This window comes from Mastomys coucha, unplaced genomic scaffold (assembly GCF_008632895.1).
Source record: "Mastomys coucha isolate ucsf_1 unplaced genomic scaffold, UCSF_Mcou_1 pScaffold21, whole genome shotgun sequence".
NCBI lineage: Eukaryota > Metazoa > Chordata > Mammalia > Rodentia > Muridae > Mastomys > Mastomys coucha.
Window position 1 is genome coordinate 175,695,432 of NW_022196904.1, and position 21,694 is coordinate 175,717,125.

Below are 21,694 nucleotides of genomic sequence, written 5' to 3' on the forward strand. Positions count from 1 at the left end.
TATTATCACAGTACTATGCATAAACATATTGTAGGTTGAAATTATGTGTATGTTTGTGTGTGTGTGTCTGTCTCTGTGTGTGTGTGTGTGTGTGTGTGTGTGTGTGTGTATGCGTGCTTGTGCACGTGCATGCATACAAGCGCACACACGCACATAGGTAATTTCCCCAGTGTCCAGTACTGGGCTAACAATGTAGCAGGTACTCAGTAAGCTATTTATGAAAGAGCTGTCTGGACACAGACTTCCCAAAGTCCCCAAACTTTCTTCCCAGCATACAAAGATCCACAGCCAGCAACCCCCAGATCAGAGGGCCTGTGGCTCCCCAGGACAAGAGGAAAGCTATCCCAAATGCAAATCCAGTCTCAAAGTGCTACAAAGACGAAATCAGGAAAGCACGACCCCCTCTAAATCCCTCTTGGGGACCAGGCTCTCCCTGTGTGGATGTGTCTGTGTATACATGTGCTTGGGAAAGGGGTCGGTTGTGGGGTGGTGGGCAGAGAAAAGCAAGAGAGAGAGAGAGAGGCCACTCCACGCAGTGATTCTGTGGAGGGGATTTGCTATGTCTCTTTCTCCCCCCCCCTCCTTTGTCCCCATTCTCCTCGTCCCCTTTCCCCTTCTGCGTTTGTCCGTCCGGGAGGACCCTGGAGTGTTCTTTTGATCAGCTCAATCTTTCTCTGGCACTTGAGTTCTGATTGGCTGAAGGACTTAGAGGGAAAAACTTTAATTAAGTAGATAATCTTTTCTTTGGATGTGAGGTAGCTCCATTTCACCACCCCTTAACACTGTTTGGGATCGCTTACAGACCAAGGTAGCCATCCCTCTGCCTCTGAGGAGAATGCTTCCCACCTCTCAATGTTTGAGACGTTCTCCCTGCATTTCTCGGAAGACTATGTTCCTTATGAAGCCTGTGTGCGTTCTTCTAGTCACTTGTGTCCTTCACCGCAGCCACGCCTGGTAAGTAACCTGCTCGGATGTGGGATGTGCTGGATGGAGGAAGCCAGGAGGCCTTGAGCTCTGTCTTGGGAAAAGCCATTCTACGCAACAGGGCTGTCCCTACATGTGCGGCTGGCCTCAGCAAATCTTTAGGATTCTTGCCAATAAAAGATTGGACTTAAAAAATGAGGGGCTTTGTATATTTTTATAAGTGACCATACTACAAATTTCAAGCAATCTGGGGAGAAACAGACAGTAGCCTGGAGCATTAACTCCTGACCCCTGCTGTGGCCAGAGAGATGCTTCAGGGCAAGCTCCCTGCGCTCCTGCCGCTGGACACAGGATGGGCAGGATCTGATTCCACACTTTCTGACTTTTCTTCAGAATTCTCTAAGCAACAACTCATATTAGCATGCCCTGGACCTTGTAAGTGCTTTGGAGCTATTGGCATTGGGTTAAACAAACAGGTTTGAAAGCAAATATTCTAGCTTATGCTTCAAGTTGTTCAATGTACAGAAATTCCTAAATTTCTCTGAAAATCAGATAACGTGTAAAGGCGATTTGCAAACTCGAGGAAAAATGCTAGGTGGTATTATCCTTGCTCTTGACTTGTGGGAGCATCTGCCCATGCGAGTGTTAATAAGCAAGAATATGTTAATATAAGACCTGGCCTGACGAATGCACATTGATAGGCAGTTTGGAGTTTCTCCTCAATTCCAATGCTATCTCAATCAACACCCTCACAACTTCCCTCCTTAAGCTTTTACTTTGACTCTCTACTTAAGATACAAATCCACCTGCTGCACAACCTATCCAGGAAGCTTAGAAACGCCCTTGCAGGAACCTGCATCCCCTGCTAAGTGACACTATTCTAACCGGGAATGAGCCTAGCGATCACTAAGGAAGTGTAGATTTCAAAGTTCGCCAACTTAGCACAACTACTCACAACTACACATAACGAGTTCCAACTTTCCCGATTATGAGCAAAACCACCAAATAATTAGTCAGTTTTAATTGGCCCTATAATTGAATATTTCAACATGAAAAGAGGAGGAGAGAGAAAAAAAGAGCCATCTCTGCCTCACCAGAACAAAACGACAAAAGGTCTGGGAGACTATGGCAGGACATTTCCACTGGTATCCATCCTGCTCATCAGCTGATTCAATATCAGCAAAAGAGAAACACGAGATGCCTCTCCCTAGTCACCAGGGCAGGGCGAAGAATTGTTCCGTTAAAAAATACCTTTACTGTGTGTCTCCTTCCCTGCTGAAGGGGGTCATGTGCACTTCATTCGGACCCTGACACAGCCACACTGAAGGGTGGCTGGCTTGCTTGTCTGTCCAAATTCAAGTGTCTGGATTCAAAAGGAAAACAAGAGAAAAGAGATGTGAAAGTTCGTCCTAATTTAAACACGGGACTTAAGAACGCCTCCTTGCCTGCCTGACGTGGAGCGGGAAATGCCCAGTGCTCCAGTGTTCTGCACTCAGATTTTAACTGCTTCTCCTTAAAAATCTTGATGAGAATTAAAAACGTGTCCTCCACTAAGATTCTATTTTTGGGTAACGTTTGAAAAGTGATCTCTAGAATTCAACATTAAATATTGATTATTCCTCTAGTGAGACACTGCGGGTTTTGTATAAGGTCGCCATCCCCATTGTCCCAGGCGGAGAAATTTGACCAACCACAGCCTTTGACATGTTTCTCTTAATACTTCATTATCAACCTTTTATGTAAGACCTCAAAAGCGTTTAACAAACAGAGAAGCACAATTTCTGCTTGGCTGTTCAATTGTAAGGCTGCTTGAAATTACTGTCTGAAGGAGTCCGGCAATAAACATTCCTGGGCTTGAAAAGAGATAATAGTGACATTCCCTACCCTGAGCAAGCGCTTTACTGAGGAAACGCTAGAAGAGCAATTTTTAAAAAGAGGACTCACCACTGTGCCTCCATGGCAGAACGTTTCTGAGGGGGGTTATCCCTCAGTAACTTGAGAAATGTTTTCTTTTGTTTTTTTTTCCTAATCTTTATGGCTCCTTAACACGGAGAACAGGGACGCATGAAACAGAGATAATGCCAAGGAGAGAGATAATGATGGGCAAGTTGGGGCCAGATGAACAACTGGTCCTGATACACCATCTCATCAGAAGGAAGCAGGCATAACATGCTTTTCCTTAACTGCTTCCGATTTCACTCCAGCTAATGTGGCCCATAACAGCAATGGGTGCTCAGGTCCTCTGCCCCCACCTCTCCTTATCCTTTGCCTGCTTGCCCGAGGTCTGCTTGTGTGTGTGTGTGTGTGTGTGTGTGTGTGTGTGTGCGCGCGCGCGCGCACGCGCGCGTGTTTCAGAATCTGTTTCGATTCTGCAACAGGGCAAGAATTTATATGAAATTATTGGGTTGTAAGACAAACACACTACCCCTTGGGTTTCAGTATTTGGGTTTTTACAGTCACATTTTTATGGATATTGAAATTGCATCTGATGCTAAGGTGTCGGAGCCCCTGACGAGGGAATGAATCAATTTGGGGTTTTGCTTTTGGCGATGCTGGAGATGAAACCCAGAGTCTCCTCGGGCTTGGTGGGCGATTCCACCACTGAGGTAGATCACAGTACAAGAGGCAGCTATTGTCACAGGATCTTTACATGGATGGTCTCAACAGACATTGTATGTATATAGCTAATGTTATTGGCCTTTAAATACATCTGTCATCATCTTTAAATGGATGTTATAGAAAGTAAAATACAGGCCGGGCAGTGGTGGCACACGCCTTTAATCCCAGCATTTGGGAGGCAGAGGCAAGTGAATTTCTGAGTTTGAGGCCAGCCTGGTCTACTGAGTGAGTTCCAGGACAGCCAGGGCTACACAGAGAAACCAAAAAAAACAAAAACAAAAACAAAAAACAAAACAAAAAAAAACAAAAATAAAAAAACAACAACAAAAAAAAAACCCAAAAAACAAATTTATGCTAGGTGTGATGACCCATGCCTTTAATCCCAGCACTCAGAAGTCAGAAGCCAGTAGATCTGGGTGTTTGAGCCCAGCCTGTTCTACATAGTAAATTCTAGGACAGCCGGGACTACATAAAGAGACCCTGTCTGAAAACAAAAATAAGAGCAAAATAATACAAATGTGTTTAAAGTTATTGAACTCTCGATGGTTTCTTTGTTGTAGTACGTGTTTATCACAGTGAGTTCTCCCACTACCAGACATAAAAAGAGGAAGTTCAGTCCAAGGCAGATCCAGCTGGTCATGTCAGCAAGCTGTGCCCTTCCTCAGAGAGCTTGGAGATCACTCAAGTCACAGAAAGAAGTAAGGTGCGGAGAGCGGCTTTGGAGTCTAGGAAACAGATTGCTAATGTGAAACATGCCCTCACTAGTAGCCTCCTTGGACTGTCAACAAGTTCATGGTTCAAAACCCGCTGGGATGCTGGAGCAGCCAGGAGGCGGCTTAGCTGAGTAGGGAGGGAACCTGGCTAGAAACAGGGCCAGCAGAAGTCAGCTTCCACTTGCCCCTCATTTCCTTCACACTGGGAGCCCACGCCTTCTTTTACACTCTCTATTTCTCCTATCATGAGTGACAACACTGATATTACTGTCATAATGATTGCAACAAAACGTATGAGGTCCTGAGAAAAGACAAGACTATTATTTTCCTTGTAATGAGAAGGCTGCTTTGAGGTACATGGTGTGGGTGCGTGCGTGCGTGCGTGCGTGCGTGCGTGCGTGCGTGTGTGTGTGTGTGTGTGTGTGTGTGTGTGTGTGTGTGTGTCTTTATGTATAAAGAGGACCTTAAAAAGGAGCAGAGACAAAAGTCTTTTCATCCAAGGCTGCTCTCTTCCATGGAAAAAGACTGTTGTTTCTTTCCTCTGGCTGGTCAGCTGGTTTGAGTCCACTCTCTGTCAGTTGATGCTTTCTCTCTTAATTAATAAAGTTCCTTTTTCTTGGGCTTTAATGATTCTTTTCTGTTTTCATCCGAAGACAGGGAATTCATATGACTTAGAGAGTGAGGTCCAAGCAATAGTTTTTAGGGTGAACCCCTCTTTTTCCTGAAACCACAATTTTCTTACTAAGCAAAACACTAGGCTTGGTTAACAGTTTGGGGGGTGGGTGCTTTGTGCTCAGTTGCCCTCAATACAGTCCCCATTGCTCCCATCTGAAATATGCCTAGACCCTGAAGTCTCTCAAAAGAAATGAGCAGTCACTGTGGATGGACCTGGAGCCTCTTTACGAGCCAAACGTCCATGGTTTGTTTTTCCTTAACCTTTTCTGCGAGCCCTGGTATTGATCTTGTCATCTCTCTATATGCTTCCGGGGTTAGAGCTTTCTCTCAGCCATAAAATTAATCAATCAGCCAATCAACCAATCAGCCAATCAACCAATCAACCAATCAGCTAACCAATCAATCAGACCATAAGGGGGCCTTTAAATTTACCACTATCTAACCACTCCCAACTCATTGTTTTGAACAGTTTGTGTTTCCACTGTCCCCATCTTCAGCCCCAGTAAGACTCCATAAAAATGGTAGACAACAGTTTTTCTGTCAAACTCTGGGCCAGACTTAAACCATTCCACAGAAGGAAGAATTTTCCCTCCATTCAGTATTTTGATCATCTTCTGCTGTACTAAATCCCAGTCTTCTTCTTCTTTCTCCTCCTCCTTCTCCTCCCATTCCTCCTTCTCCCCTTCCTCCTCCTTTCCTCTTCTTCCTTTCCTCTTCCTCCTCTTCCTCCCCTTTCCTCTTCCTCCTCTTCTCCCTCCTTCTCTTCCTCTTCGTCTTCTCTTCCTCCTCTTCTTCCTCTTCCTCCTCTTCCCCTTTCCTCTTCCTCTTCTTCCTCCTCTTCCTCCTCCTTTCCTCTTCCTCCTTTCCTCTTCCTCCTCTTCCTCCTCTTCTTCCTCTTCCTCCTCTTCTTCCCCCTTTCCTCTTCCCCCTCTTCTTCTTCCTCCTCTTCCTCCCCCTTTCCTCTTCTTCTTCCTTTTCCTCCTCTTTTTCTTCCTTCTCCTCCTCTTTCTCCTCCTCTTCCTCCTCCTCTTTTTCCTCCTCCTCCTCCTTTCCTCTTCATCACACTCAGACACCATATTTTCCTGTCAGACTCTGTGTTCCTTACATGACAACAGCAAAACAACAGGTTGTTCCCACTGTCCTGTTGGGAATTAACTCAGCTTCATCAGTGTGTTTGCAGAGCTCAGATGCCATAGTTGTTATTTCAGGGGAGCTCTGCTCAATTGTAAGTTTATATTACAGATTTTTCCTCCATCTCCTCATCTTCCTCCTCTGCAAAAGCTGAATGAGGAAGTATGAAGAGACTGCTATAACTCAGCTTCAACCAGGGTCTACTCCTGTCCACGTTATTTCGCCTACACTTTCTGTAGCATTCCCAGCTACATATGTTTCTTGTACTCTGAATCTTCCAAAAACAGTTCAAAACAGGAAAAGGAGGGACAGAAGGACTCCTATCTTACATCTGAGAGATCCAGAGCCAGCAGATAGAATGAATCGTGGGGAACAGTAAACAGTTATGGTTGCCCTTGGGGGAAGAGAATTTAATCCAGAATAAAAGTAGGTGTGTCATTCAGATACAGGCTTGAGTTTGTGCTTTGAGCAGCAAAGGCAACAAAATGAGTGTTTGGGGCAGACTGTACAGGGTGTGTGAATGTGTGTGTGTGTGTGTGTGTGTGTGTGTGTGTGCTTCACTGTCCACTTGAACTTCTTCCATTAGATAGTGGTCCTAAGGTGCTTGTTGGTTCTGCTGCCTTGAGACGCTCAAGGTGGGCAATAATTGCTATGGTTACACAAGACTTCTGGCTTTGGAAAGCGGTGGATTTGTGTCCATCTACGCAAAGGATAGGAATCATTTTAAATCTTGTCCACGGAGACCCAGGAGACTAAATCAGGAAACGTAAACTGCCCGAGCAGGACTGAGAAAGAAGCTGCCATAAATGCTAGGCTCTGCAGGGACAGCGTCCTGGACAGGGACAGCGTCCTGGACAGGGACAGCGCCCTGGACTGCCCTCCAGCAACTTTCCTTTAGAGGCCAGGGAGAAGGCAGCTGCTGGTCCCTTCCCTCATTTAAATGCCAAGTGCTGAGGGCTTTCTGGCAGCTTGGTCTTCTCAGCAGAGCTTGCTGCAGTGCACAAAGAAGGGTGGAAACCGGGAGAGGACAGCCCTGCTTTGTAAGTTCCCCTGCACTAACAGCGTCCCTTGGCTGGGAAAAGAACTCCTTGAAAACTGGTGACTTCCTCCAGGGGTGGAAAGTAAATGCCGTCTGAGCCTGCCTGCCAGAGTCCCGAGACTTGATCATTGGCCTCTGCCAGTAATTATTTGGCAAGAAATGGATTTGAGCTGAGGTTGCGTTTTAGGCGTAGTTAACTTAAGGATGAGTATTAAAACAGACACAGCTACTGAATATTCTGTTTTAGCCAAGTGGTTTTAAGACTGACTTCCCTCCACAAAGATGTTTCAGTATCATATAGAAAATGTACATATTCATTAAACTATTTTTAGACTTGTCTATAGGGCTAAAGTATATTTTAAGAGCATTTTAAGCCATGAAATAGCTATGAGAACATGACCCAAAGCTGTGAGTTCCTAAGTTCTGCCTTTAAACCCATCTTGAAAACAACAAAATTACAACAACAAACCCTTCTTCTAGCCACAGTTTCTGCCACAATTCGCTCTCCCTTCTCTCATCCCTTCTGGTACTTCACTACTCCCTGGAGTCCACACTTGCTGCTTGGAATCCAGGCTCTTTACCCCTGAACAAACCTTTGTCTCTATTAGCGCTCCCCTTACCCCTGCATCCCCTGCCCAGTGACGGGGATGGAACCCAGGGCTTGTACACTAAAGCAAGTACTCTACCATTGAGCTATAGCCCCAGCCTCTTATGCTTTTAAAAAAAAATTTCTTCTTGCCACATTTGAAAATAGGAGGAAATTGATCTTTGAAATCTACATACTTTCTCCCCTCTAAGAGTTCAGATGTCTGTGCCTTCTCCTTTCTACTTACTCCCTTCTCCCAACTATAATGGGGTCAATTTCCATGATTTATATAGCTGGCAGTGCATAAGAATTAGTCACCCAATTGATCTGTGAAAAGCTCCTGGATTAAGTATCCCTGGGGGTCATTGTCAGAAACTTCTGGAACTCTTGGATCCAGTTTCACAGTTATCAGTGAGACTGTTGCCTGTGTAATTGTGTGAGCTTGTATATGTGTGCTCACACATGTTGTGGAACACAGAGAATCATTAGGAGAATCCAGAAAGGAATTGACTCAGCTCTCCCCACCCCCCTCAGGCAAGATGTGAACACCATTCAAAAAGAAAATTGCAAATGAGGTCCTTCTGGCTGGAGCCCCAGGCGGCTTCCTATTCCCGATCCTTTGAGCATCTTCTCTGAGACACCTCCGTGTCTGTGAGTAAGGTCACCCTGTCATGCCAACCCAACTCCTTGCCTGCCAACCCAGCTTTAATGTAATCCCACAGTCTGAACCAAGAAAGACCAGATCGAAGATGAGGGGGAAAAAAAAAGTTAAAGACTTAGAAGGAACCTGAAGGGAGGGTGCCAAAAGCCTGCACGGACAGTGGAGGGACAGGACCAAAGTGAGGCGGCATTGGTGGAGCAGAGCAGAGGCGATCCAGTCTAAACTGCTTCAACTATTAGATTGAAAACCAGCCTCTCTGGGAAGCACCTGTGTGGAGCTCACTGGATGAGATGGAGTAGCCTCCTGGGTAGGTGCATGGACAGGAAGGGGAGAGAGAGCCAGGCACCTGGAATTAGCCCAGTTACAAGGCCATAGCCCAGCTAAGAGATGAATGCAAACAATTGTGCTTGAACACATCTGGTCGAGGTCTGTCAATCCCACAGTGAGGCAGTATTCAGACTATGGCTGAGAACCTGCTGACCACAAAATGAGGCTGGTATACACCCTACCTTGTATACTCTGCCAAGTGTGAAGAAATCATCCTCAAACTGGGGCTGAGGGGTCGTGCTCTAACCCCTCCCAGAAGCTCCGAGCAACAGAGACAGGAGTTTGCAGTTACCCCTTAACTCCCGAGGTTGGAAAAATAATGCAAACTTCTCCAAAAAGCATCAGGTAGAGAGGGCTTTCAGTGTGTGTGTGTGTGTGTGTGTGTGTGTGTGTGTGTGTGTGTGTGTGTGATAAATATTAGGGGAGGAAACATACATTCTTAGGAAAAACAACCTGGAGACTTTCCAGGCACCGACAGAGCGGCAGAGGTATTTGTATTTGAATTGCTCCGGAGTCCTCCCTCTCCTGAGTCCTCCCTCTCCTATACCATCTCATTGAGAAAAACTTCCCACTGGGAACAGGCTTATTATGGACTAGAGAGTCCAGTGGTGAGCCAAGTTTCAAGTGTGGTGCTATAGATAAAAAGCCTCACGAACCAACGCTAGACTCAGCTACTGTTTAGTCACTGAGGCTGCTCCAAGCGAGAAGGTCCCTGAGTGGAGAATCAATGGAAAGGAAGGTAAACTCAGCAGGGCTCTGCTGTGAAGACCACCCACACAGCCTCAACTGAGACTTGCAGCCAGGGCATGTAGCTGGAACCCAGATGGCCCTTAAATGATGGAAAAGGTAATTAACAGGAGGAGCGAAGTGAAGACTTAGAGGGAAAGACCCTCTTCTTCAGAGGCTGTGACAGGGGCTCTGTAGCTGAAGGTGGTGAGGACAAGGAGAAGACAGGACCTGGCTAAGTCTCTGGGCTTGGGAGCCTGTGACAGCACAGTGACTCTGTGAGCAACGGGGTGGGGAGAGCTGCCTGCTCTCCCTAATTCTACCTGTAAATTAACTTGTAAGAACAAGGTGGCGGTAGACAAGTGTAAGAGCAGTGAAAGAGCAAATTTCAGGTTAAAGGCTCACCCCAGGAACTGTTACTGGAGTGCAGACAGGATCCAGAGACAAAATTGAATACCTGCTCTATTTAAAGATGTCCAGAAGTAGAGGCAGTGAGTGGAGGCCAGAAGAGGGACGCACCTTGGCCAGACTTAGACTCCTTAGTGGCGTAGTCCACCTCTGCAAACATTTTTGTTGTGCTATGGGGAAGAGGGCATGAGTCGACCATGATATGAGGATGCCACTTGAGTGCTAAGAGAGAGAGAAGCCTCCATTGGGAGCAGAGCAGACAATCTAGTCCTCAGCCAGGCACATCAGCGTCCCAGCAGCCTCTGGGAGTTAGTGAAGAGCAGTGTTTGCTCATGCCCTCCCACCCTGGGGTGCAGTCAAAACCACGTGGTCATCTGGGAAAGATGCTGGCACCAAAGGCACCTCCCCAGGCACCTTCAGACGTGGATGGAGCTAGAGTCTTCTGAGGAATTATCATGCTAATCTGGTACCCATGGGTGAACTTTGAAGTGAGTGGATACTGCCAGCGGCCAAGGTGATAACAAGCTATAGAGTCTCCTCTAGTCAGGCAGCCTTGGGTGCTTCTCCAGTGTCATTACAGGGTTGGCTGAGGACAAGGGCAGATGCATTGACAGTAGGCTGCCACCTGCTAAGGCTAACTGCATCATGCTGAGGAAGCCCCTGAGGCCCCAGGAAGGAAACAGCAACCACCACAGGCTCCATTCACACCATTTTTCTGAATTCCCCTTTCTTTGAAAGAACTACCCTTTCCTGGGGCTCTGAGGTGAGGACTTGGCACATCTTGGCCAAACTGGAGCAAAGGAGCAAACCTCCCTAATACCGTTCCGCAGAAATGACAGTTCAGGGCTGGAGAGATGGCTCAGTGGGTAAGAGCACTGACTGCTCTTCCAGAGGTCCTGAGTTCAATTCCCAGCAATCACAGGGTGGCTCACAATGCCCACTTCTGGTGTGTCTGAAGACAGTTACAGTGTACTTACATAAAGTAAATAAATAGTTTTTTTTAAAAAAAAAAAAAAGAAAGAACAGTGTAGAAACTCACACAGGAATATTAAAAATCGACACTCGCCGGGCTGTGGTGGTGCATGCCTTTAATCCTAACACTTGGAAGGCAGAGGCAGGCAGATTTCTGAGTTTGAGGCCAGCCTGGTCTACAGAGTGAGTTCCAGGACAGCCAGGGCTACTCAGAGAAATCCTGTCTCAAAAACACAAACAAACAAAAGATCAACACACAATTTTTTTTAGCAGTTTTATGTTTATAGAGAAAAATTGAGCAAGAAGTGTAGTTTCCATATAGTTCCATATCTTCTCCCATACCTCTTATTCACTTCTGATTTGTCTACATGAGAGCCAGTGTGAATAGTATCAGTTGGGAGGGGATCTGATAGCTCCCAGAACCTGTGGGCATGAAAGCTTCTGGAAGGGAAGGCCAGCCTGGACTACAAAGCAAGACTCTGTCTTAGAGAAGAGAAAAGACAAGCCAGGCCGGGGGTACAGTTTATCGCCGAGCAGTTGCTCTGGATCATTAAAATTAGTAACTTTTTAGTTATGTGGATTCAGTACCCACCCTAACTCCTCAAAACTCTTTGGATGAGGCTTCAGGAAGTGCTGGGTGCAGAGGCTAGAGGGATGGCTCAGAGTGTTTACTGGTCTTGCAGAGGACCCAGGTCCTCTGATTCCCAGCACCCACATGGCAGGTCACACCTACCTGTAACAACTCCAGTTCCAGGGGATCTTGTGTCTTCTGGCCTTCGTGGGCTCCTGCACGCATGTGGTGCACAAAAGTTGCCCAAGCACACACACATGCACAGAAATAAGTACATACAATTTTTAAAAGAAGTACTGAGCATGGCTTTTGAACTAGATATTTACCCAAGAATAAGAAAGACTTATAAATGATGGCTTTATTGAGATAGAGTCCACACCATAAAATTCACCCTTAGAGCAGTAAATCCACACACATACCTGTCCGACCCTCAACACAACTCATTTCTGATTTTTATCAACACTGAAAGAAATCCTCCATTAGCAGTCATGGCCCAGTGTTCTCCCCTGGTCCCCTAATAACTGACAATCTAACTTCAGTTTTTATAGGACAGTCTTTTCTAGGAGCTGGAGAGATGACTCAATAGTACTGGCTTCTCTTTCAGAGGACCCAGGTTCGAATCCAGTATCCACATGACAGCACACAACTGTCTATAGCTCCAATCCCAGGGAATCGGGCACCCTCACAGACATACATACAGGCAAAACACCAATGCACATAAAAAAATGTAAATCTTTTTAAAAAATCTTTTCTGGCACTTTTTGTAAAATCAAGAGCAAGAGGCCATATAGTTCTTGGTCTTTTGTGTCTGGGTTCTTTCACTTAGAGAGTGATGGTCATCTGTGTTGGAGCATGCTCAGTAGTACTTCATTCTACCGTGAATATAGCTGCTAAACACTTGGACAGTTTTAGGTTTGGGGTATTCTAATTAATACTGCTATGAACAGAATGTATATGTTTTGTTGCGTATATGTCTGCCCAGAAGAACTGCTGTGTCATATTTAACTTGTGGAGGAATTGCTAAACAATTTTCAAAAGTGCATGCATTTTTTTTTGTTTTTCTCTTCAACCTAACTGGCAACATATGAGGATTCTGGCTGCTTCGAGTTTTTAATCAGTATTTCATTCATTCATTCATTCATTCATTCATTCACTTATTTTGAGGCACAGTCACTTTCTGTAGCCCTGGCTGCCTGGAACTCACTATGTACAGGAGGCTGCCCCTGAACTCAGAGAGGTCCTCTGCATCTGCTTCAGAGGTGTGGGCTGCCACACCCAGTGTTCTTATTTCAGTCTAGCTACTGTAGTGGCCATGGATTCTTATGATACATGTTCTTAGATGACTGATGTCACCGAGCATCTTTCTATGTGTTTGCTCATTGGCCATTCGCTCATCTCTAAGGATGAATTAGTTAAACTGCTTTGGCTCCCAGAGGGTATCATGATCATGAGTGCTGCACCTGCCCAGGAGCTCTCAGGATTCGTGAATGAAAGACAACACACACACACACACACACACACACACACACACACACACACACACACGACAACTAATTTTGATATGTCTTGACTAGTTCAATGATTGGGCATTTCTAAACCTCCCTGCAGCTAGTACACATTTCCCTCCGATAGTCCTAGCTTAACACCTGCTAAATCTATGTTTTATCTTTGCTGCCCTGTCACCTTCTGGGCAGTTCCCCGCCCCCAACCCCCCAATAGGGCTGCTTCCTCTTTCCACCTACATGACTGAATGATTTTTCTTCTGCAGCTCTTAAATTTCATCCCTCTCCCTCCAAGTCATGGCAATTCTCCTCTTCCTCCTCTCCCCAGTTCCCGGCGCCTTGCATGAGCAATCTAAACGTCCCGCTTGCATCTTTCTGCCCAGCCATTGGCTGTACAGCAATTCTTTAAGTTGCTTTTCATATAAACTTAAACTCAAAATCCTCCAGACTCACCCTCACCAGGATTATTGGTGTATATCGCCATAGCCAAGTGATTACTGGACTTTCTCAATAATACAGACAAGAGTTGGTGATGGTTTGAGCCAGCATAAAATTAGGGGAGACATTGAGAACTGGCTACATTATGAGCTGCATGCAGCCAGCAAGATTTGAGGACAGATGGACTACAGGATAAGGAGTCAAAGATGACTTGTGGGGACTTTTATCTGAGTAAGGAGGGACTTTCTTGCTCCGAGGTGGAGAGAGCACAGAGGGAGTAGGATGAAGTAGCAGCAGAGCAAGAGTTCATTTTGAGTTGTTAAGCTGGATGCCTACCAGATAACGAATACAGTTGAATGCACAAGCCTGGAGGTTGAACAAAAAGGTCCGAAGGGTAGTGGGAAGGTCCTGGAAGTGGTAAAACCCTTTGACTGGGCGGTGGCAGTGTCAACTGTATACCCCCGCAGAATAGGAAGGTGTACCACCATCTGATGGTACACATCGTGCCCCACCCATACAGAAGGAGCTGGTTATTAAGCAGACATTGCATCTTCCACATCTGTTAGAAGCAGCGTCTTCTCTTCAATCCCGTGGCTGTCCCCAGATGGCACCCAGCCCATAGTAACACTAAAATGCTTTCTCCCTCCATCTTCTGACAGCCCCCTGGCCCCCTCCCGTGTCATCTGCAGTCTTTACTTTTAGTGGCTCAAAGGCCATCACACTACAGTCTCATCAGTCAGAACTAAGAGCCTCCTGGTGTGTGTTTGCCACAAGAACACAGTAGGATATTTTACATACAAGTAAAGCAGTCGCATGAACCAAGGATAATCTACAAATAACAACATGATCATGGGAATGTCCGAATAAGGCCCACAGCTGTCCCATGACAGCTGTTCAGTTAAACCTGTCACTTTAATTGGCTCATCTGACACATATATCATATAAATCCTTCCATCTTATAGGTTCTCTAGGTAGGGAAATCCTCCAGGTTCTCTGTCTCTTACTCACCCATTGTTCTGCCTTAGACTCTTTCATAGACAGAATCTTGACCCAGGCTCAGCCTTGGCAAAGTCTTGCTCACTGTCGCCATGTGCTGTTTCATTCTGTCTTCTTTCCCAGTAACGTCGGCTCTGTAAAATGGTAACTATTCGATCTGGTCTGGTAATGTCTAGCTCTCCGAGTTATTCCAAATGGAAAGATTGCTCTGTTGAGTCAGCGTAAGCTCTGTGCCTTTGCTGTTATCACTGGCTTTGAGGGTCAGAAACTTATCTCCGAACCTAGCACGGCTTTGACAGTTATGAACTCATTCACATCATCAATTTTCTTGTGAGTCCTTTGGACAGCTCCGTCAGTAGAGCACAGGTTTGTTTTAGTTAACCTAGCTGTGTTGGCCAAGTTCCCACAGGCAGGCCCTCCTTTTGCTGGATTCTGTAGGTTCTGTGGTTTTTCTGTTTGTTTGTTTGCTTGCTTTCCTCTTTCAAAGTCCCCATCTTTTTTATATGGAAGCTCTCCAATCTGCTAATACTGTTTCTCAAAACCACCCACATTTCGGATGTTGTGTCTCATGTGAAGAGTCCACCAATAAGAGAGGGACTTTCTTTATCTACTTTGTTTCCGGTTCCTTTCCTGATGCTTACCACCTTCTTTGCAGCCTTCAGAATTGCCCGGGACACCAATCTCCAGGGTAAGTCCATAAGAGTTCCCATGTTACTTTTCTCTTGGAAAGCTAATAGATAAAATATTTTTGATTAACATGTCTACTTTGAATTCTTTCTCCAAATTTCTAAGACTGCAGATCATATATATATATATATATATATATATATATATATATATATCTTTAAATTTCTCTCTATAGATTTGCAAAAGTTGCAAAGAAATATTCAGGAAGCTTCTACTCTCGTTCTCCAATGTTCCACAATATTCCCATCTTACAAATTTTATATAGTAAACTTAGAGCTTATACTGACATAGTCTGCCACACTTCCAGCCTCAAATATTCATGTGTGTGTGTGTGTGTGTGTGTGTGAGAGAGAGAGAGAGAGAGAGAGAGAGAGAGAGAGAGAGAGATTCTGATGCAAACTTGCTATGCCTCTCTCCCGTGCAACCACCACCATAGTTAAGACAATTAACCCTGCCATGACTCTTAGCAACCACATTCATCTTCCATTCACACAGATGACCGAGCTGTCACTGCAGCCTGAGATAGATTTTAATCTAACTTCGTTGTACTTGTGTTTAGTATTGTTGAGTGGTAGTCCATGTGTGCGGGAGCAGCTTTGTTTTTTGTTTTTTGTTTGTTTTGTTTTGTTTTTCATACTTGGGTTTTGTTGGTATAGTGAGGATGCTTATTGTTGTTGCAGTGGTAGGGCTTGAACTCAGTGGCCTTGTGTGTGATAAGCAAAGCTATAGGGATTTTGTTTGTTAGTTGGAGATAGTCTCAAGTAGTCCAGACTAGTTTGGAACTAGCTATGCAGCTGAGGCTGGCCTTGAACTCCTGACCCTCCTGCTGCCACCTCACAAATGCTAGGATTACGAGTAAGCACCTTGAAGCCCAGCAAAGCCTACAGTTTGAACTTTCACACTCAGAAGGTCACACACGTTCAAATTCCTAAGTTAAACCATCTTCATTTCTGGGATAAGGATGGAGGAGTGAAGCCGCGGAACCATACAGCAGGTCTACATTTTGTTTGTAAGAAGCAGAGACCAAGCTGCTTCTCAGATTCGGCTTCATTTGGGATTCAGTTACCGAAACCCTGGACAATTATCTCTTCCATTAGACAGGCAGCCACACTGTGGAGACAGATAAACCTGGGTTCAGATCCTACTCCCTCGGATCCTACTCCCTCGGCTATCAGCTGGCTGAGCCTCAACATATAGTTAGCTGTCTCCTCGGGACCCCCATGGACAAAGTGGAGATAATAATGTCTGAGGCAGAAATGATTTAAGAGAGTGTGTGTGAAAAGCTGACGAGTGTCTGCTACCAAGAGTTAATGTTAGCTCTGTCCCCAGCCTATGGAGAAAACAGTAATCAAACAGCATCTCCATTTTTTATGGTATTGAAAGCTATAATTTTATATTTTTCATGGTGTTGTAAATTATAACTGACTTTAAAATTCCAAAGAAATGGGGCTGGAGAGATGGTTTAGTGGTTAAGAGAATTGATTGCTCCTTCAAAGGATCTGGGTACAGCTCCCTGCACCCATATGGTAGCTTAGAACTCCATAACTTAACTTCAGTTCCAGTGGTCTGATTTCTCTTCAGGGCTTCTCAGGCAAGTGGTGTGCATAACCACCATAGACAGGCAAAAACTCGTACACAAAAGTAAAAATATTTTTTTTAAAATCTAAAGAAATATCCTCCTTTTGACTCATAGTTTTTTTTTTAACTAAATGGGTTATCTTTTACATTTGTAATTATTTTAAAGTGTATTTATTTGGAGATATGCACATGCGTTGGCGCCAGCGCATTCACTATAGCATGTGAGTGGGATCGGAGGACCCTTGAAGGAGCTGGCTCTCTTCTACTGTGTGGCTTCCAGGGATTGAGTTCAAGTTGCCAGCTTCTTGCTGGTTCTGAACAGGTTATCGTTATTAGCCTGGTGAAAAGCGTACCGTTTCTTATGAATATGAAACGCCTTACTTTGTCTCAACGGTCTTGTGGAAATAATCCCTGAGGCTCTTGGGAGCAGAAACAAACTGGTGTTTCTCCACTTTGCTGCTTTTTCCTTCTAGGTCGGTGAACAATTTTCTGATGACCGGTCCAAAGGTAAGGGAAAAGTCTTTGACTAATTTGGATGTCACTAGTCTTAACTTGCTGGCTAAAGATAACATATGTTGGGTTCATTATGTCTACAAATTGCATTACGCTGTCGTATACGACACAGACAAGGACTTGCCTGAAGCCACTCGCAAACGGTTAGAGCCCAGATGAGAACCTGGGTGTATTGTTACTGAATTTATGTCTGGAATCTCCCGAGCCAGGAAAGTCACCAGCTTTGACAGGTGCAGTTCCATACTGTTCTCTGTGCAGTGTCTCCTCTGCGCAAAAGGTATTCCCAGAATACCAGTCCTTAGCTAGCAGTGGGGTACAATAAGCACCTGAAATTTCAAGAATTATGTGATGGTGGCTCATTTTGGAGAGACAGTTTAGTATAATGATTGAAGACTGGTGGATACTAAGTTTGACAGAAACCAAATGCAGCTCCTCTGACTTCTGGTCGCTGTCTGCTGCTGTGAGTTCCCTCAGTTTCCTGACCCACACAGTGGTCCTATCCACAAGGAAACTTCATTGAGACAGCAGATGTAGACTCCTTTCTCGGTATTACAAGGCTGGCAGAGTAAACAGTAAGAGAGTTACTCCAGCGTGGGGGCAAACGTCTCCTAAGCTGTGGCTAAATTTTTGAGCCCATATTCCTGTAGGCTTACCTGGTCTACTCCAGCAGCGTGGCAGCTGGCGCCCAGAGTGGTATTGAAGAATGTAAATACCAGTTTGCTTGGGACCGTTGGAACTGCCCTGAGAGAGCTTTACAGCTGTCCAGCCATGGTGGACTTCGGAGCGGTAAGGAAAGCCCTGGCCTCAGCTTGGGGAGCCCTGGCCTTAGCTTGGGCCCCCTCCTCTTCTGTATCCTCACCTTTCACCCAGTCTCTGTTCAGGACGGCACTCTCTCCTGAGACCCCTTCTTCCTGTCCCATGTTTCTGTCTATACTTCCTTTTCCTCCCTCCCTATTAATACACTTTGCCCCACCTCCAGTCCTGAGCTGCCTTTGGCTGCCCAGTTGGCTAAAGGCTTTGTCAAGATCTAAGTAACAGGGAGATGTTAGGTCATATATCCTCACCCTGCTAACTTCCTCCTTTTCTGGGGCTTAGAAAGTGGTGCTGAGCCTGGAGAAACATGGAGACCAGGTTACCATAGAAAGGATAAACAGTAGTACTGAAGGCTGCCCATTTGAGGAGCTGACTGCAGGATTTCTAGACTTCAATGTGTGATTTGAAACGATGAGCGGGAAGGAGGATAGGGTTGAGACCAGGGAGGGGACAGATCCTGGAAGAGGGAACACTACAAGACTCAGGAGGGACAGGTGGAGCTGGGAAAGGTGTGTGGTGGAGGGAGGCATTCCGGACTAACCCTCCAGGGGCTTTGGCTCCCCCAGCTAACAGGGAGACAGCGTTCGTGCACGCCATCAGTTCCGCTGGGGTCATGTACACCCTGACTAGAAACTGCAGCCTCGGAGACTTTGACAGCTGTGGCTGTGACGACTCCAGAAACGGACAACTGGGTGAGTAGAAACGGGGGTGGGGGTGGGCGCTGAGGAGTTCAGCTGGGAAGTTCACTTACACAACGAAAAGAATGGTGGGAACTTGGAGGAATAAAAAAAGTCTTCTAATCATGAGGGGAATAATGCTGAAGGTGAGCCCGATTCAGCCCCCACACTACCATGACAACCCCGCCCCGTTCTCCCAGAGGGACTTCCTTATCAGAGTGATAATGGAATTGTATCCAGACTCAGTCATCTGTCCCTCCCAGGGGACTTCTTTTCCTGTTGCTTTATCCTCTGTTGGTCCCCATCCCACTCTTTGCCACAGCCTTCCCCATCCTCTCTGTTCCCTACCACTCAATTTCTGACTCCGGGTGCTCCATATTACTTCCGTTAGGTTTCTCTTCCTCTCTCAAAGGTGAACTCTTGTCCCTTCCCAGACTTCAACACCCACCTGCCAGACACGTGCACTCTTCAAGAGGAGCACAAGGGTGGAATCCACGTGACAGCTAGCTGTCATGAAGGCTGGCTAGCTATGACAATAAAGCCTGAGCAAAGATTGGCTCAGATTGAAAGAGGGCAGACAAGATGGCAAAACCAAGATTGAAACCAATCCAGAAACAGAACAGTAACCCAACTCGAACTCCCCCCCCCAACACACCTCATCCAATTAGAAACGTGAGCTCAGAAAGCTTTGGACTCAGTGACTTTTCCTGCTCCCGCCTTTTCAGGAGGCCAAGGCTGGCTCTGGGGAGGCTGCAGTGACAACGTGGGCTTCGGAGAGGCAATTTCCAAGCAGTTTGTGGATGCCCTAGAGACAGGACAGGATGCCCGGGCAGCCATGAATCTGCACAACAATGAGGCTGGCCGCAAGGTGAGTCCCGCAGTCCTTTGCACTAGGCAGCTGGCTCCAGCCACTACCAGCTTCCACGTTTGAGTTCTCTCACAGGCTTTACCCAATCGTCTGGCCGCTCACTAGCTTAGGCGCCTGGCTACTCCTCCAGCTCGGGCGGCTTACGCGCTGCTCTCTCCCCACCTAGGCGGTCAAGGGCACCATGAAACGCACGTGTAAGTGCCACGGCGTGTCCGGCAGCTGCACCACGCAGACCTGCTGGCTACAGCTGCCAGAGTTCCGGGAGGTAGGCGCGCACTTGAAGGAGAAGTATCACGCTGCGCTCAAGGTGGACCTGCTGCAGGGCGCGGGCAACAGCGCGGCGGGCCGCGGCGCCATCGCTGACACCTTCCGCTCCATCTCCACCCGCGAGCTGGTGCATCTGGAGGACTCCCCAGACTACTGCCTGGAGAACAAGACCCTGGGGCTGCTGGGCACCGAGGGTCGAGAGTGTCTGCGGCGCGGGCGCGCCCTGGGTCGCTGGGAGCGCCGCAGTTGTCGCCGGCTGTGCGGGGACTGCGGGCTCGCGGTGGAGGAGCGCCGCGCCGAGACAGTGTCCAGCTGCAACTGCAAGTTTCATTGGTGCTGCGCAGTCCGCTGCGAGCAGTGCCGCCGGCGGGTCACCAAGTACTTTTGCAGCCGCGCAGAGCGGCCGCCGAGAGGCGCTGCGCACAAACCCGGGAAGAACCCCTAAGGGTATCCCTCCTGCCTCCATCCCTGTTCGTCCTCAGCATCCTTTAGAGGCCCCGGAAATAGAGGAACCTAGAATGGGGGACCTCGCATTCCCGAGCCCAGAGATCCGCAGTCTCTACCGAGTGACACTTTCCGGATTCATCCGCATGGTCTTTGTAGCTCACTCGGTCTCAAAACTGTCTCAAAACTGTCATAAAATTCTGCAAGTTGCTCCTGAGAAAAGGACAAAAACAGGCGAGTCTCCTCACCCCACCCTACCCTACTTCGGATCCCAAGGGTAGCCTAATGCTGGACCTAGCTTATCAGGCCTAGGAAGGGCCCCTCTCAGACATACAAGGTCCAGGGAAAGGCATGGTCTTTCTCTTGCTTGCCACAGCTTCACCTCCCTCCTTCGAGCCAGAGCCTCTAGGCCTAGACTCCCTGCTGTTGATTTTCCAAGAATCTCACAAGTTGTCTTCTCATTTCCCTACTATTCCTGGAAAAAAAGAAAGAAAAAGAAAAAAGAAAAAAAGAAAGAAAACAAATCAAAACAAAGAAAAAAGGAAGAAGTAAGCCTTTGATTATGGGGTAAGAGGGAACCCCAGAGCCCAACATGCACACCGAATGTTGCTCCTCTGTAACATCATGTCACTGATAGACTTCAGCTGAGCAGTGACCTTCCTGAACACCAAAGATACTCCAGACACACCCATGGGTCTAAGAGTGGTAGAGGTCCGCAGTTGGCAGGCTGGCAATCATTTTCTGCTCATAGCAACGTCTTAACTTTGTCTGCTTCTCCACAGGAGCTTTGATTTTTCTGAGCCAAGACAGGCAAATCAAGATTTCTGGATCTGTGCCTGTAAAGGTGGGGCATAGGAGGGAGAAACCAGGCCCTAACACCTGGCTCTCAACTAGGCAGGATTCAGAACACTAGATGCTCTCCTTGATAAATAAACTCTACCTACCCCACCCCCACACTCTGAAACTGTTGCTAATAGGATGTTCAGAACCTTAACCTTTTTAATTTATTGCAGTCTGATTTATGTCCCTTCTCCCAGGTCCTGAACTTGCTGACGCTGAGGGGAAAGCACAGCAGAAACTTAACCTCTAAGCTCTCTCCTCCCTCCCACTCTGGCAGGATACCATCTCCCTGGAGCCTTCCTTGATGGCCTAAGTAGCTAGCTTGATTTGACTGAGGTTAATCTGCCAAGGATTAGTAAGTCACCCACATAAACCTTCCACTAATGCATTCACTTGGAAGCCCAGAGCTCGCTGCTTCCGAGTCTGAGGTTTCTTTCTTGGAGACGGGTAGTCCAGCAGGGACTTGGGCATGAAATGGGTATTGGGAGAACTGAAGAGCAAGTTCAGCCCAGACCTTCCCCATAGCACTCCTTGCCCTAGGTTGGACCTGGGAGTGGGTATCCACAGCGTTTCTGAAGCAAGGCCTTTCAAGTTCTATACTTTCTTCCTCTTCTGTTGAAAGCACAGAGCTGGGCTCACAAAGCCCCAGGAGCTACCCAGAAGAGTGAAATGCCCCTGGCATTGCGTTCGGAAGGACGGTGGCCTAGTCAGACCTCTGT

At 46.7% G+C, this 21,694-nt stretch overlaps 2 protein-coding genes across 2 annotated transcripts in view; one reads left to right on the forward strand and one right to left on the reverse strand.

Annotated features, from left to right (window-relative positions):
- Window positions 1-642: 642 nt before the first annotated feature.
- Window positions 643-21,084, forward strand: Wnt8b (Wnt family member 8B). Its single transcript, XM_031390432.1, has 6 exons — window positions 643-954; window positions 17,027-17,060; window positions 17,714-17,852; window positions 18,446-18,571; window positions 19,282-19,424; window positions 19,591-21,084. Exons 1-6 carry the CDS (start codon window positions 836-838, stop codon window positions 20,134-20,136), a joined length of 1,107 nt encoding a protein of 368 aa, XP_031246292.1. The 5' UTR covers window positions 643-835; the 3' UTR covers window positions 20,137-21,084.
- Sec31b (SEC31 homolog B, COPII coat complex component) overlaps window positions 20,522-21,694 on the reverse strand; it is a 33,650-nt gene continuing 32,477 nt past the window's right edge. The window contains exon 27 of the mRNA XM_031390424.1: window positions 20,522-20,971. The gene's annotated coding sequence lies outside the window, so the exon portion shown is untranslated. The remainder of the gene's footprint in view (window positions 20,972-21,694) is intronic.

Bases quoted from the DNA above. Each gene is read 5' to 3' on its own strand.
- Wnt8b (XM_031390432.1), top strand. From the start codon at position 836: ATGCTTCCCACCTCTCAATGTTTGAGACGTTCTCCCTGCATTTCTCGG. The intron at 17,061-17,713 runs GTAAGGGAAAAG...ATATTCCTGTAG, and splicing joins TTCTGATGACCGGTCCAAAG to GCTTACCTGGTCTACTCCAG. The intron at 18,572-19,281 runs GTGAGTAGAAAC...CCGCCTTTTCAG, and splicing joins CTCCAGAAACGGACAACTGG to GAGGCCAAGGCTGGCTCTGG.